At 48.1% G+C, this 14,045-nt stretch overlaps 1 protein-coding gene across 23 annotated transcripts in view; it reads left to right on the top strand.

Annotated features, from left to right (window-relative positions):
• MEGF11 (multiple EGF like domains 11) overlaps positions 1-14,045 on the top strand; it is a 370,645-nt gene that overhangs the window by 288,870 nt on the left and 67,730 nt on the right. For all 23 annotated transcript variants that reach the window (XR_010151758.1, XR_010151757.1, XR_010151756.1 and 20 more), the window contains 2 exons: positions 6,409-6,545; positions 11,986-12,198. Coding sequence is in view for 18 of the 23 variants with exons in the window: in XM_063795186.1 (XP_063651256.1) it covers positions 6,409-6,545; positions 11,986-12,198 (350 nt within the window). In the remaining 5 variants the exon portion in view is untranslated. The remainder of the gene's footprint in view (positions 1-6,408; positions 6,546-11,985; positions 12,199-14,045) is intronic.

The following is a 14,045-nucleotide window of genomic DNA, read 5'->3' as shown; positions in this document are numbered from 1 at the left end:
CCCAAGTAGCTGGGACTACAGGCACCCGCCATCATGCCCGGCTAACTTTTTGTATTTTCAGTAGAGACGGGGTTTCACCGTGTTAGACAGGACGGTCTCGATCTCCTGACCTTGTGATCTGCCCTCCCAAAGTGCTGGGATTACGGGCCTCCCAAATTGCTGGGAGTACAGGCATGAGCCACTGGACCTGGCTGCCAAGATCCTCTTAAAGTGCGACTGTTGTCCAGATTTTGACAAAGCCATTTGGTCTAACCAGTTCTGAGAGGAACAGAAAATATCACCTTACCCCATGTACAACCTTCTAGATGCCACAGCAGTCCAAGATCCCACTACAATTGGAGATACACACTCAACTGACCACAGGGCAAGTACATGAATCTGTTGAGGCTGCCATAACAAAGTGCCACAGACTAGGCGGCTTGAACAACAGAAACTGATTCTCACAGTTCTGAAGGCTGAAAGTCCAAGATCAAGGTGTCGGCAGGGTTGGTTCCTTCTGAGCCTCTTTCCTTGGCTTGTAGATGGCCATCTTCTCCCTGCGTCTCTATGTCGTCTTTTTTCTGGGTCTGTCTTAGTCTCCTCTTCTTGTAAGGACATGAGTCATGTTGGATGAGAGCCCCCCCATATGACCTCATCTTAACTTGATTACCTATGTAAAGGTCCTGTTTCCAAATACAGTCACATTCTGAGGTACTGGAGGTTAAAACTTCAGCATAGGAATGTTGGCCGGGCGCGGTGGCTCATGCCTGTAATCCCAGTACTTTGGGAGGCTGAGGCGGGTGGATCACCTGAGGTCAGGAGTTCAAGACCAGCCTGGCCAACATGATGAAACCCAGTCTCTACTAAAAACAAAAATTAGCTGGGTGTGGTGGCACATGCTTGTAATCCCAGCTATTCAGGAGGCTGAGGCAGGAGAATTGCTTGAGCCTGGGAGGTGGAGGTTGCAGTGAGCTGAGATCACATCATTGCACTCCAGCCTGGGCAACAGAGCGAGACTCCATCTCAAAAAAAAAAAAAAAGAAAAAAAAGAAATGTTGAAGGGGTACACTTCAGCTCATTGCAGCAGGAGAGAAACCACAGGCCATAGCCCTCTCCTAAGCTGACTTCTCTGGCTGCTCTCTCCCCCTGCCTCTCCCCAAAAGGCTGTTCTTCCAGCCAGCAGTGGGTGATGACTCCTACAGTTCTCTTCTACTCTTCTCAGTCTCAGGATATATGGGGCTCCCACCATGTGCCACCTCATCAGGTGTCAACTTGGTTCAATTACTATTAATTAAGTGCCCCCTGTTTAAGGCACTGTACTAGGTTCCTTCACATCTCTAATCTCACTTCGTCTTTATAACCACCTGGAAGACTAGGAGTTACTACTCCCATTTTATAGATGAGAAAATTAACGCTCAGAATGATCACCTGACTTATCCTAGCTCACCTATCTGGGAGGAGGCAGAGCTGGGATCTGAGCCCAAATCATGACTTTGAACCCAGTGCTCTTCCCACCAGACCAGGCAACAGGACCTCCAAGATATCAAATTCTCTCAGGCCCCATGAGCTCAAACCAGGGAAGAGGACTAGAGATTCGGCGGGCTTGGATGCCTGCAGTTTGGGAATCCTGAGCAGGGGCTGAAAGAGGTGCTCACCCACTTCACTAAAAAGTCTCAAGGATGCTTGATTTCCCTAGGGAATGCCGGAAGGATGCATTCTACGTACCAGACTTCTCTATTGACCTCAGAGAGCACTGGTTGTGTCTGAGAAGCACTAAAAAGGACAGGAACCTGGCCAGATGTGGTGGCATGAGCCTGCAGTCCCAGCTCCTCAGAAGGCTGAGGCGGGAGGATCACTTGAGCCCAGAGGTTCAAGGTTACAGTGAGCTGGGATGGCACCACTGCACTTCAGCCTGGATGACAGAGTGAGACCCCACCTCTTAGGAAAAAAAAAAAAGTTTTTTTGGCTGGGCATAGTGGCTCATGCCTGTAATCTCAGCACTTTGGGAGGCTGAGGCAGGCAGACCACCTGAGGTCAGGAGTTCAAGACCAGCCTGGCCAACATGGTGAAACCCCATCTCTACTAAAAATACCAAAAATTAGCTGGGCGTGGTGGCGGGCACCTGTAATTCCAGCTACTCAGGAGGCTGAGACGGGATAATCGCTTGAACTCAGGAGGTGGAGGTTGCCATGAGCCGAGACCACATCATTGCACTCCAGCCCAGGCAACAAGAGCGAAACTCCATCTCAAAAAAAAAAAAAAGTTTTTCCAAGAGTGTCCTTATCCAGCCCAGGACTGTAGAAGACTGAGTCAGATAGAAGCCAGAAAGACTTCTCCTCCCTCTTGAATACCTAGAACTTATAATGTGCACTGAGAGAGGCCCCCGCCATGCCTGGAGTACCCCCACACCTCCAGGAGGAAGAAGGACCCCTACTCTGACTTTTCTTTTTTTCTTTTCTTTTGAGATGGAGTCTCACTGTGTTGCCCAGGCTGGAGTGCAGTGGCACAATCTTGGCTCACTGCAACCTCCGCCTCCCAGGTTCAAGTGATTGTCCTGCCTCAGCCTCCCGAGTAGCTGGGATTACAGGCACCTGCCATCACGCCTAATTTTTGTATTTTTTACTAGAGATGGAGTTTCACCTCACTGGCCAGGCTGGTCTTGAACTCCTGACCTCAAATGATTCACCTGCCTTGACGTCCCAAAGTGCTGAGATTGCAGGCATGAGCCACCGCACCTGGCCTGAGTGACTCTTCTCTCCCCTTTTCTCACACACACGCATTCTCTCACTGTCCTCGGCTGCTTCTGCCCTTCACTCCTCCCTCCCCGCCTCAGCCCCTCCTCTTAGCCCCCCTACTTCTGACTTGTGAGTGGAGGAGAGTCTGAGCTGAATGGCCTCCTGTTTAACTCATTACAAGTAAACTGGATGATCTTGAAAGATGACTCTGGTCTGGCACAATTTTCCTGAATAAACTAGCTTCTGCAGGGTTGGTGATTATTGGTGCTTAATAATTGTGTGTTGAACTAATTGATTAATTAATTGGAGGAACATCCTTGATCTCCATAAGAGAAATGACTGTCGGGTATGCGCAGGGCTGGAAGGGCAGCAGGAGACAAGAGCAGGCTCAGATCTGTTAAAAACCTAAGACTCATGCATGTAATTTTAAGTTATATAATACCACAAGGCTAATACTGGGGGGCAGGGGAGTCCCCTGCTCCATTTGCAAATCCTGCTCCCTAAAGGCAACACTTTCAAATCTTTTAGGTATTTCTTCTGGCATTTCCCTCCATTTTTCTACATAACATGCTTTATAGCCGTTTCTTGACTTTTCCATTTTAGACAGTCATTGAATCCATTGACTTTCTGCCATAGAATAAGATTCAGCTCTGTCATACACACACATACAAACACGCAACCCCTCTCCCACCCTCCCAGTGGAGTTATATTACAATTTGTGGTTAAATCATTTAAAAAAGTTTTAAGACACAGGATTTGGCTGTGTCACCCAGGCTGGAGGGCAGTGGCTATTCACAGGCACAATCATAGCTCACTGCAGCCTTGAACTCCTGGGCTCAAGTGATCCTCCTGCCTCAGCCTCCTGAGTAGCAGGGACTATAGACAGGTGCCACCATGTCCAGTTCGGTTAAATTATTTTTTAATATTTATGTTAATATACATGTGTATTGTTACTAATTTATCCTTAAAACTCTCTAACAGAGCTCTCAAACTCCTCTCAATAAGGTCAGACCCATTAGAAGTCTCTCCAGTTTTTGCTTTTGTTTTGTTTTTGAGGCAAGTTTCTTAGAAGCCTGTGTCTTCTGTTCCAGTCTGAACTCTAACTCTTTGCTCTCCAGGCCTGCAGCATAGCTGTCCTCTGGGGCTTCCTTTCACTGCTATCCTGGGATTCCTTTTACCTCTGTCTTCTGTTGCAGTCCCTAGTTCCTGGAATTCATGCCTTTCTTTTTCTTCGGTAATTCTTTTTTTTTTTTTTTTTTTTTTTTTGAGACAGAGTTTTGCTCTTGTTGCCCAGGCTGGAGTGCAGTCGTGTGATCTTGGCTCACTGCAACCTCCACCTCCCAGGTTCAAGCGATTCTCCTGCCTCAGCCTCCCCAGTAGCTGGGATTACAGGCATGTGCCACCACGCGCAGTTAATTTTGTATTTTTATTAGAGACAGGGTTTCTCTATGTTGGTCAGGCTGGTCTGGAACCTCAGGTGATCCACCCACCTCAGCCTCCCAAAATGCTGGGATTACAGGCGTGAGCCACCGTGCCCGGCTTTCTTGAGTAATTCTTTTTGATGGAAAACAAATCCTACAATAGCTTTCTGAGAAAGTGTTTATGGAAGGTTAACTTTTTGAGGCTGTTCAAATCTGAAAATGTCTTTACTGAGTCCCCTACTTGAGTGTTAGTTTAGTTGGGTGTAGAATTCTAAGTTGGAAATGATTTTTTTCCTCTGGATTTTTAAGGCATTGCTCCGTTGTCTTCTGGCTTCTAGTTAAGAAGTCTAAACCCTTTTAATTCCTGATTTTTGTATGTTTGTTTTCCTCTTTGTATTTTCATTTTTATTTGTTTTTGTAGAGATGAGATCTTGCTTTGTTGCCTAGACTGGTCTCCAACTCCTGGGCTCAAGAGATCCTCCCGCCTCAGCCTCCCAAAGTGCTAGAATTATAGGCATGAACCACCATACCTAGCCTGTTTTCCTCTTTCTAAAATCTGTTAACATCATTTCTTTATCCATAGAGATATAAAAGTTTACGATAACATGCCTTGATGTGGGTCTTGTTTTATATTTTTGCTAAAGACTTTGTAGGCCTTTTCAGTTCAGAAACCCAGGTTCTCCATCCTTCCATTCTGGGAAATTTTATTATATTTTCCATCAATTTACTCACCTCTATTTTCTCTGTTCTACTGTCTGGGACTCCTGTTAATTAGATGTCAGACCACCTGAATTGGTCCTCTATATTTTCTCTATTATTTTTAATCTCATCTCTCTATCTTTGTCTCTCTCTCTCTGGTATACTTTATAAATTTCCTCAACTTTATCTTTTGGCTCTTCTATTGCAACATTTTAATTTCCACCATTTTATTTTTAATTTTCAAGACCTCTTTCCTATTCTCTGGATATCCTATTTTATAGCACTCTGTTCTTTCATAGGTGCAATGTTTTCTTATAGCTACATGAGCATGTTCATTTTAATTATGATAGAGGCTTTTTTCCTTCTCTTTTTTTAGGTTTTCCTTGCTCCAGGCATGGTTCCTATTTCCTCTGTGTTCCTGTTGCCTATTTGTTTATTTCAGTGTTTCTCTTTCATGTGAGGGCCTATTTCAAATATCTGGTGATCCTTGGCCATCTGTTCATGTTTTACAGTGAGCCCCAGAAAAGCTAAATGGACATCTGGGGGTGGAGGGAGATGTCAGGCGTGTTGACTGATGGGACCCTCAACTATCAGTATCTTTAGGTCATTTCTCTTGAGCTCCTCAGTGTCCCTAGAAAGGAACCCTCCAACCTCCTGCCACAGGGAGTTCAGTCCGGCAGTCAGCCTTTAGGAGCGCAGCAGGGAAGAGAGCAGCAGGAGAGTTCCACCCCCACCTTCATCTGTGCCTGTGTCCCTTGTCCACAGCCTGTGACACCAACCTCTCTGAAAGACTTGGACAATTCACCTGGCTGCTATTCAAGGTGGGGGCAGAGATTGGGGGTCTAATTCCCTATTTTATAAACTTTGAAACAGTCCTGTTTTGATCATACCTGCACCTTCACCTTCGGAGGGTCCCAGTGTCTCTGATTCCTGAGCTTTTTGAGGTTACAAAGGATTTCATCATCCAGCATCGTGACGCTCCCTTTGCAGGCACTTAACATTGCCCAGGAAGCAGAAACCAAAGCAGTTATCACTCCTCCACCTGCTTTTCCATCTTCCAGTGTGTGACATCCTTTGTCTCCTATTCCTATTTTCTTTGTGGGTTTATACCTGTACCCCTTTGACTCTCATGTCAGCTGGGTTTGAGAAAGAAGCTGAGCAAAGTGCATGTCTCCATACCAGCATGTTTACTCAGCCTCCTTCCTTATGTCTTCTCAGCACTTTACTGTGTACCCATGTGAGAGTACTTAGTGCCTTGTACTTAGCGGTTTTTTTGGCTCTTTCTGTGGTAGACTAGGAGGACAGGAATCAAATCGAATCACCCCTAGTGTCTCACACAGCACCTCGTATACAATAGGCAGTTCCTAAATTGTGCTGAATAACTGGATGAGCAAGTTGGCCTCAGTCTCCCATCTCCCATCTCTAAGAGGAGGGCTTTGGAGCCCTGGTGTCCAGCTGTCTGAACTTCTTCTGGGAAGTTGGGTGGTCCCTGGAGCCACAGCAGGTGTGCCATTCCCAGGAAAGTTTGGCATTTCTGGAGCACCACCATGCATGTCTTCCCACCTTTCTTTTAGGGAGCAGTGTGTGCCCAGCCCTGCCCACCAGGGACATTTGGCCAGAACTGCAGCCAGGATTGTCCTTGCCACCATGGAGGGCAGTGTGACCACGTGACTGGACAGTGCCACTGTACAGCTGGATACATGGGGGACAGGTAAGGATAGTGTTAACTGTTATCTTTGCTGTCCATTTTACTCATATTCATAGGAGACTTGCAGAGAACAGCTCATAGCCCTCTCTCTGCCAGCCTTCCAGTTCCTTTCTCAGAAAGCACTCTGAGCTCTCCTGCCAGGGAGGGTTGGCACCTGATCCCTCCTCACCCTCGGCCTGCAGAGACACCCTCTTCTCTAGCCTAGTGGCCCAAGCTCTGAATTTAAATGGGCTCACCTGGGGGAAGGTGGTGAGCACCTGCCCCCACTCTCTACTCTCTGCACTCATAGAGGGAGGCAATGGCACAGATAATCCAAGGAAGCTGAGAGTACAAAATCACTTCATACGTTTTGCATGATTTCTTCTGGAAGGGGATTTTTAGTCCTAATGTGGGTTCCACCAAAAGGATACTGGCATCAGTTTGCATCCTCTGAAGGCCTGTGGCTTAAGAGCAGACTGAAGGAGGGTGCCAATGTCCTGGAATGAAACCAGCCTTGCAGAGTGGATAATCAAAAAAACACAGAACTGGGGAATTGCCATATGTGCACATGTGCCACAGCGGGAAGAAGGAGGCCATGATGACAGGGCAGGTGCAGAGGAAAAGGGAGAAACAGCAACCGGTGTGTGTGATGGTGAGTAGATTGGAAGCTGGAAAAAGATATTTGAAACCCACAGAACCCGGGCCAAGTCTCCTCCCTCTCACTCTTGACCACATGGATCTCTCAAGCAGAGAAGGGCCGTACAGAGGCAGCCCCCACACCCCATGCCTGGTTCTGTGGGGATCCATGTTTCATTTCTGGCTCCTGGACTTTATACTCTTCTCAGACAAAATGAGGAAACATTTTTCATCATTCCATGCCTGGGTGACATCAGGAAGCCGGGATGGAGGCTGAGTTAACCAATGAATCCCTCCATTTCTAATAGACATAATCGGGGCTCCTCCAGCTCTCACTAGAATCAGCCCCAAATCCTTAGTGATGTCCAGAAAAGAGATTGTCCATTAGCCTTGGGCTTATTTACCTCCAGCTGGAAGTCTTTTAAGCCAGATCTGATCTCTTTGTGAGCCAGTGTTCATCAACACTGTTCCCCAGCATAGAATGTGGGGTGTGGCATCTGGGGATCCGTCCCTCCCTGACCCGTGGGAGAGAGGGCTGAAACATTGAGTGCATGTTCCCACCCTCACCATCTCCCCAAATAAGGAAATGCTCAGGATGAGCCAGTATGGACTGGAATCAGGAAGATCCTCAAGCCAGCACAGGACTCCTTTTTCAGTCCACTTTCTCATGAGAGTGCAAACTGCCCGCTTGTTGTTGGAAATGAGCAGGCCCAGGGCTCTAGCCGGCTGGACTCCATACCAGTAGACCCTAGCTCATTGGTGCTGTCGATTTTCCCTGTCAAGATGTGCCAAACAGAGAAAGAATCCAAAATCTCTCTGCTTGTTGGAGCCTGGTCCATGATCCTGGGCAGAGAGGAACCCCTAAAGCCAAGGGGCCCTCCAGCAAGCTTTGCCAATCAACCACAGGAGGGTTCAATAGGAGGCCAGGCAGCATTTGGGCTTCTCACCTAAACGGGCTGCCTGGTGTTTAATATTTTGTAAAATTGCCTCCATTAATTTCGTAGGTGACAGCTGCATTAACCCACCCCAAATCATCATGAGCATATTAAAGTTGAGTGGGTGTAATAATGCAGGCCTCCCCGGATAGGCAGAAACCAGTGCAAATTAAACACGAAATGTAACGAGGGCTTTGCAGCTCATTTTGTAATTTAATTGAGCAATGTATCTGGTTGTTAATGGCAATATTGGACACATTAGATTGATATGGTGCAAAGGAAGGATGTTTAAGTAGAAAACTAATTCCTGCTGTGATTATCCTTCTGTTCCGCAGGCCCCATTATTAGCATGCTTTGTGTAAAATTCATTAGCCATCATTGCTTGATCTCTAAATAAATAAGTTGTTTAAATTGTGAGTAGGGAAAAAAAAAGAGGCTGATTATGTAAATGAATTAGGTTGTCAATATTTCCAGATTGTTTTTCTGGGGCTGTAGATCCAGGCACCCCAAAAATATAGTGGGCTAGGGAATTGCCCTTCAGAGGAGCTTAGGGTTCAGGGCTCTGTCGAGTCCTGCTAAGCAGGAGGGAGCAGGAATGTTTGAAAAGGAACAGGTATCAGGAGGTATCTGGTTAGAGTTTTTTCGCCCGACATTTGAGACATTCGAGGCCAGCAAAGCACAGTGACTTCTGGAGAAATCCATTTGCAGGCTGAACAGGGGCTGGCAACTCAGATAGTGATTATTTGGGTCTTCAGCTGCTCTTTTTCCTCCCCTTCTGCCTCAGTTTCTCTCCTTCCCTTCCCCCATTCTACTTCTCCTCCTTCTGTCTTCTACTTTCCATTCCTTCTCCGGACATCACCTTCTTTCTTGCCTCTTCTTCCCTCTCTTTTCTGCTCTCTTTCCCTTCATGAGGCCTCAGATTGGCTGAAATATGACAAGATTTGCAGAAAGACAATCTGGGGTCATCTTAGCCACATGCAGGCTGCGTGAGCTTGGAGCAGTTGCCTCACTTGTCTCATGGCAGCCTCCTTAACTCCAAAGTGAGGGTGATGAGAATATGTGCTGCTCCAGGGGCTGGGGACAGGCTCTGGGGCCTGAGCAGCTGGAAGCCCCTCAGTATACGGTGCCCAGGGGTGTTGTCATCATGATCCCTGCTGCCCCACTATTCTGCCAGATCACTCCTTTGCTACAGTGGCTCTGAGAGGGGAGAGCTAGTGGCATCTTCTTGGGAAGGAAGCACTCAAGGCCAGACCCCAGTCACTGTCCTCTTCTCCTTGTCACTGTGGGCACAGAGCAGCAAGGGCACAGGGCAGCAAAGGCACAGAACAGAGACAAGGACACCCCAGTCTCAAGTTGCCAAGGCTGGTGCCCCACACACTGGCTGCTGTCATCCCCCACACACTTGCTAGCTGGCCCTGCCACATCCACGAGGGTCTGACCACTCACCCTCACCATAGACAACTGAGTCACCCCCTCACCATAGACAACTGAGTCACCCAGACACAGAATCTCCCTGCCCTGTCTGTAGAATACTTCCACCCCCACGATCCTCCAAAATACATAATAAAGAAGTTAGAGCTGTATTTTTTTTTAAATTGCTTTTCCCCTCTGATTACTGTAGAAGATATACAGAAAACCTGGAAAATGGAAACATATGATAATTAAAACACTAACTCCTTAAATCTACTCTACTATTAACATTTTAGAATTTTTCCCTTTGGGCTTTTTCATGCCTGAATTTAAGGCCAGAAGGTCAGATGGGCTCTGTTATAAGAACTGTTGAAAACAATATTAACATGAGTACTAGTGAAAATAACTAACTTTTCTAATTGAGCCCCAATTATGGTCTGGGCGCCTTTCTAAATGTTTACACACATTATCCCATTTAATTCTTACAGAACCCGATGAGGTTTAGTGAGTATCGTCCCATTTTACGAAAAAGAAGAGGATGTCAGAGCTTTAGGTTAGTTCTCCATTATCCATCCGTACTGTTGAATCAGTGCTGGAACAAAGATATCCCAGAACCCCAGAGGCCATTTCCATTTGTCTTTGGGATGCCAGAAGTCGTCCCCCTCTTTTACCCCTATTCCCCCAGTTTAACCCTTGACTTATCCGGATCTAGTTGCTGTGACAATAAGTCTGCATCCTCTGGGAAAGAGCCCAGGGTGGGGGTAAGGGGTGCTGAGGCACATTCAGGAAACCAGGTGGTCAGCAGTGGGGGTCACACTCGCCCACGGAGGAGCCACACCCATGGCTGTGAGTTAAATGAAGTTGAATAATTATCCTTATGTTGGGAGCTCCAAGTACTAGCCCAGACACACACAGGACACAAAGGTGGTCCCAGGCTTCCTCCTTAGGGGCTCACAGGCTGATGGGAGAGACTCAGCCCCTACCTTGAGGGGACCTTCTTCCAAGGAAGGGAAAATAGCCTTGTCACAGGGCATTCTATTCTATAGTCCAATGCAGGAAGACACTTCCTCTACTCGAGGGAAAATCTGCAGTCAGGGAGGAGATATGTCTCCCAGTAGGACAAGAGAGACTGTACATCTGGCCCAAAGGCTCAAAAACCAGAGATACTGTATAGAAACAAAATCACCCCATTTCATCAAATCTAAGGTGCCACTGATTGTAAGATGCATCACTGTTTCATATGCTGCAAAGAATGAAAAACACTGGCAATTAAACTATGACATGTCACCAATTACAAGACTTATCTAATTTCAGAGATATAAAAATATCTTTTAAAAACAAGGTGGCTCATGCCTGTAATCCCAGCACTTTGGGAGACCGAGGCAGGTGGATCATGAGGTCAAGAGATTGAGACCATCCTGGACAACATGGTGAAACCCCGTCTCTAGTAAAAATACAAAAATTAGTTGGGCGTGGCAGTGCACCCCTGTAGTCCCAGCTACTCGGGAGGCTGAGGCAGGAGAATAGCTTGAACCTGGGAGGCGGAGGTTGCAGCAAGATCATGCCATTCCAGCCTGGGCAACAGAGTGAGACTCCATCTCAAACAAACAAAAAAAGCAAGGTGTTTTTAAACCTACCTAAACAGTTTTTTGTTTAATGGGTGCGGAGTTTCAGTTTGGGAAGACGGAAACATTCTGGAGATGGGTGGTGGTGATGTGGCACAACAGTGCGAATGTGCTTAATGCCACTGAACTGTACGTGGTTAAAATAGTCAATTCTATGGGGTGTACTGCCTTAGTCTGCTCATGCTGCTATAACAAAATACCCGAGACTGAGTAATTTATAAACAATGGACATTGATTCTCACAGTTCTGGAGGCTGAGAAGTTCAAGATCAAGGGGCTGACAGGTTTGGTGTCTGATGAGGGCCCCAATCTCTGCTTCCAAAATGGTGCCTTGAAGCCTGCATCCTCAGAGGGCGAAAAGAATAGAAGAGCCAAAAAAAAAAAAAAAAAAAAAAGAAAGAAAGAAAGGGACCTCACTGCCTCCCTCCAGCCCCTTTTATGAAAGCACTAATCCATTCATACCCTAATCACCTCCCAAAGGCCACACCTCCTAATACCATTGCATTGGGTGTTAAGTTTCAATGAGAATTTTGAGAGAAACATTTAAACCATAACCTGTATATTTCACCACAACTTTAATTTTTAAAAATTATTAGGCTTGGAATCAATAAAATATGGTGGTACAAACTCATTGCTGGGGGGACTGAGCAGACCTGGCATGAAAGGCAGAAATGACTGGGGCGAACTAAACCATGGACTACTTCCTGGAGGAGGAGAGAGAAAAGGGGAGGAGGCTGTGAGCAGGGTGGAGCACACCAGGCCTGGGCCAGATGGCCAGGAGGACCACATCCTGGAGGATCTTGAAGCACAGGTGAGGGATCCTGGCCCACAGCCTCAGCCCCACTCTGCTCTCCCACAGGTGCCAAGAAGAGTGCCCCTTCGGGTCCTTCGGCTTCCAGTGCTCACAGCGCTGTGACTGCCACAATGGGGGGCAGTGTTCACCCACCACGGGTGCCTGCGAGTGTGAGCCTGGCTACAAGGGCCCACGCTGCCAGGAGCGACTGTGCCCGGAGGGCCTGCATGGCCCAGGCTGCACCCTGCCCTGCCCCTGTGACACTGACAACACCATCAGGTAGGAGCTGGGAATGGGCGAGCCCGGGACAAGGGCGGGGGGTGCTCAGGTAGAGAGGAGGCTTGCTAGGATGTGGCCCCCCACCTCTAGCATGGACATCCAGGAAGGTGGGGGAAAGGGCTAGGACCTCAGCACTGAGCCCTGAGAACCACTTTGATGAAAAGAAGGGGAAGCCAAGGCCACATAGCCACAGTCAGGACTAGAGCCAGATCACTCACCTCTGTCCACCACACCTGGCTACCTGCATTTCCAAATGTGCCTGTCTGAGACTCCACACATGGGAGCAAGGAGAGAACAAGGAGGTGGGGTGGAGCACAGCTGCATGACCCTGGGGGCTAGGATGGCAGGGCTCGGGTGCCACAAGCTCTGAGCACATTGTCCTGGAGAATATTTCCCCTCCACTTGCGTGGCATCCAACCAGAGACACGGCCACTAGGGCAGAAGTAGAGGCTTGAGCTGCAGAAGGTCAGGACTAGAAGGGACCTTAAAAATCACTAGGGCCATCCAGGGCCTAAGGAGGGTTGTCCCAACAGACCCTGGCAAGGCTAGAGGAGCAGGAACAACAGGGGCAGCCCTTTATCAGGGCCTGAACTTGGGGCCAGCCCCTCCCCCAGCACTCTGTGTCGTTTGTGGCTTGGGGACATCTGGGCAGAAGTTGTCCCTCCACCCCCCACTTCCAAAGGAGCCTGAACCTGTGAAGGCAGAGCTGTTCTGGGCTACTGCTTCCAGCTCCCCTCCCTGCCCGCTTCACGCACCAGCTGGCACTGCCCCAGGTAACAATTGAGACTGTCAGCCCCGGATGAACACCCCCACAGCCCTTTATCATGGCTGCCTCTTATCTGGGTGATGAAGGTCAGGGGAGCATCCCTTCTCCCTCAGGCCTACGGACAGCCCAGGGAAGACCGGCCACCCTGGGCATGGGTGCTGCTGCTGTTTGCAGGGCAGACAGAGAATCCCTCTGCTTTGCAGCCCTGTCGCTGGGACGGCCAGGACTTAGCCTGGGCCCTTCTTCGTTTCCAGGCTTTGATCTTTCACAAATCACTCTGGAGCCTCGTTCACTGCAAGCAGAGGCATCTCGGCAAGTGTTATGAGTTAAACTAAAAGGTCCTCCCTCCCTGGAGTGGAGCAGCTGGGGTGGTGTGAGGCAGAGGTGGAAGGCCCGGGAAAGAGACTGTCCAGAGAGGGTGCTAGAGCCAGTGGAGCTGGCCTGTCCATGACCTGAGCATTCATTCACTCGGTCATTCATTCAACAAACACTGAGTGCCTGCAGGGCTGGGCTATGAGGAGGAAACCCTGAGCACCTTCTGCCGTATTTCTTCAAATACAAGACAATACCAGTAGTGAGGCATAGCTTTATTTGGGTTACTACTAGGAAAATTCTATCAACTGAACCATGACATACCATTGATTGTATAGCCAATATCAGAGATATGAATTACCCAATATCAGAGATGTGAAAATGTAGAGGAGAAGTACATCTTAGAACTGATGAAATATATGTGGCTGGCCCTGCTGGGTCCCAACATGTGCCCAAGTAACTGTGACCCAGGACTATGTGATGCTGGTCAGGGAAGGCTTCCTAGAAGAGGTGGCATCTGGGCTGGGTTTGGGGAGCAGAGTAAGAGCTCCAAGGCGCTAATTACAGAAATCTCATATGGCTGGTCAGGGGACTGGGCAGCTGGCTCAGACTGTTACATGTGTCTAAATATTAAGATTCCAGAATCTGTCGCTCCTGCTGGGAAGCTGAGGGAGGACCCTCTCCAAGACAGGAAGCAAGGCTGATGCCGGGGTCCAATGCAGGGAGCTCCTGCCGCAGAAATCTAACCAAGCCCCAAATTAAAGGGTTA

This window comes from Pan troglodytes, chromosome 16 (genome assembly GCF_028858775.2).
Source record: "Pan troglodytes isolate AG18354 chromosome 16, NHGRI_mPanTro3-v2.0_pri, whole genome shotgun sequence".
NCBI classification, from domain to species: domain Eukaryota; kingdom Metazoa; phylum Chordata; class Mammalia; order Primates; family Hominidae; genus Pan; species Pan troglodytes.
Note: the sequence above shows the minus strand (reverse complement) of the source record. Positions and strands in the feature narration are given on the sequence as shown.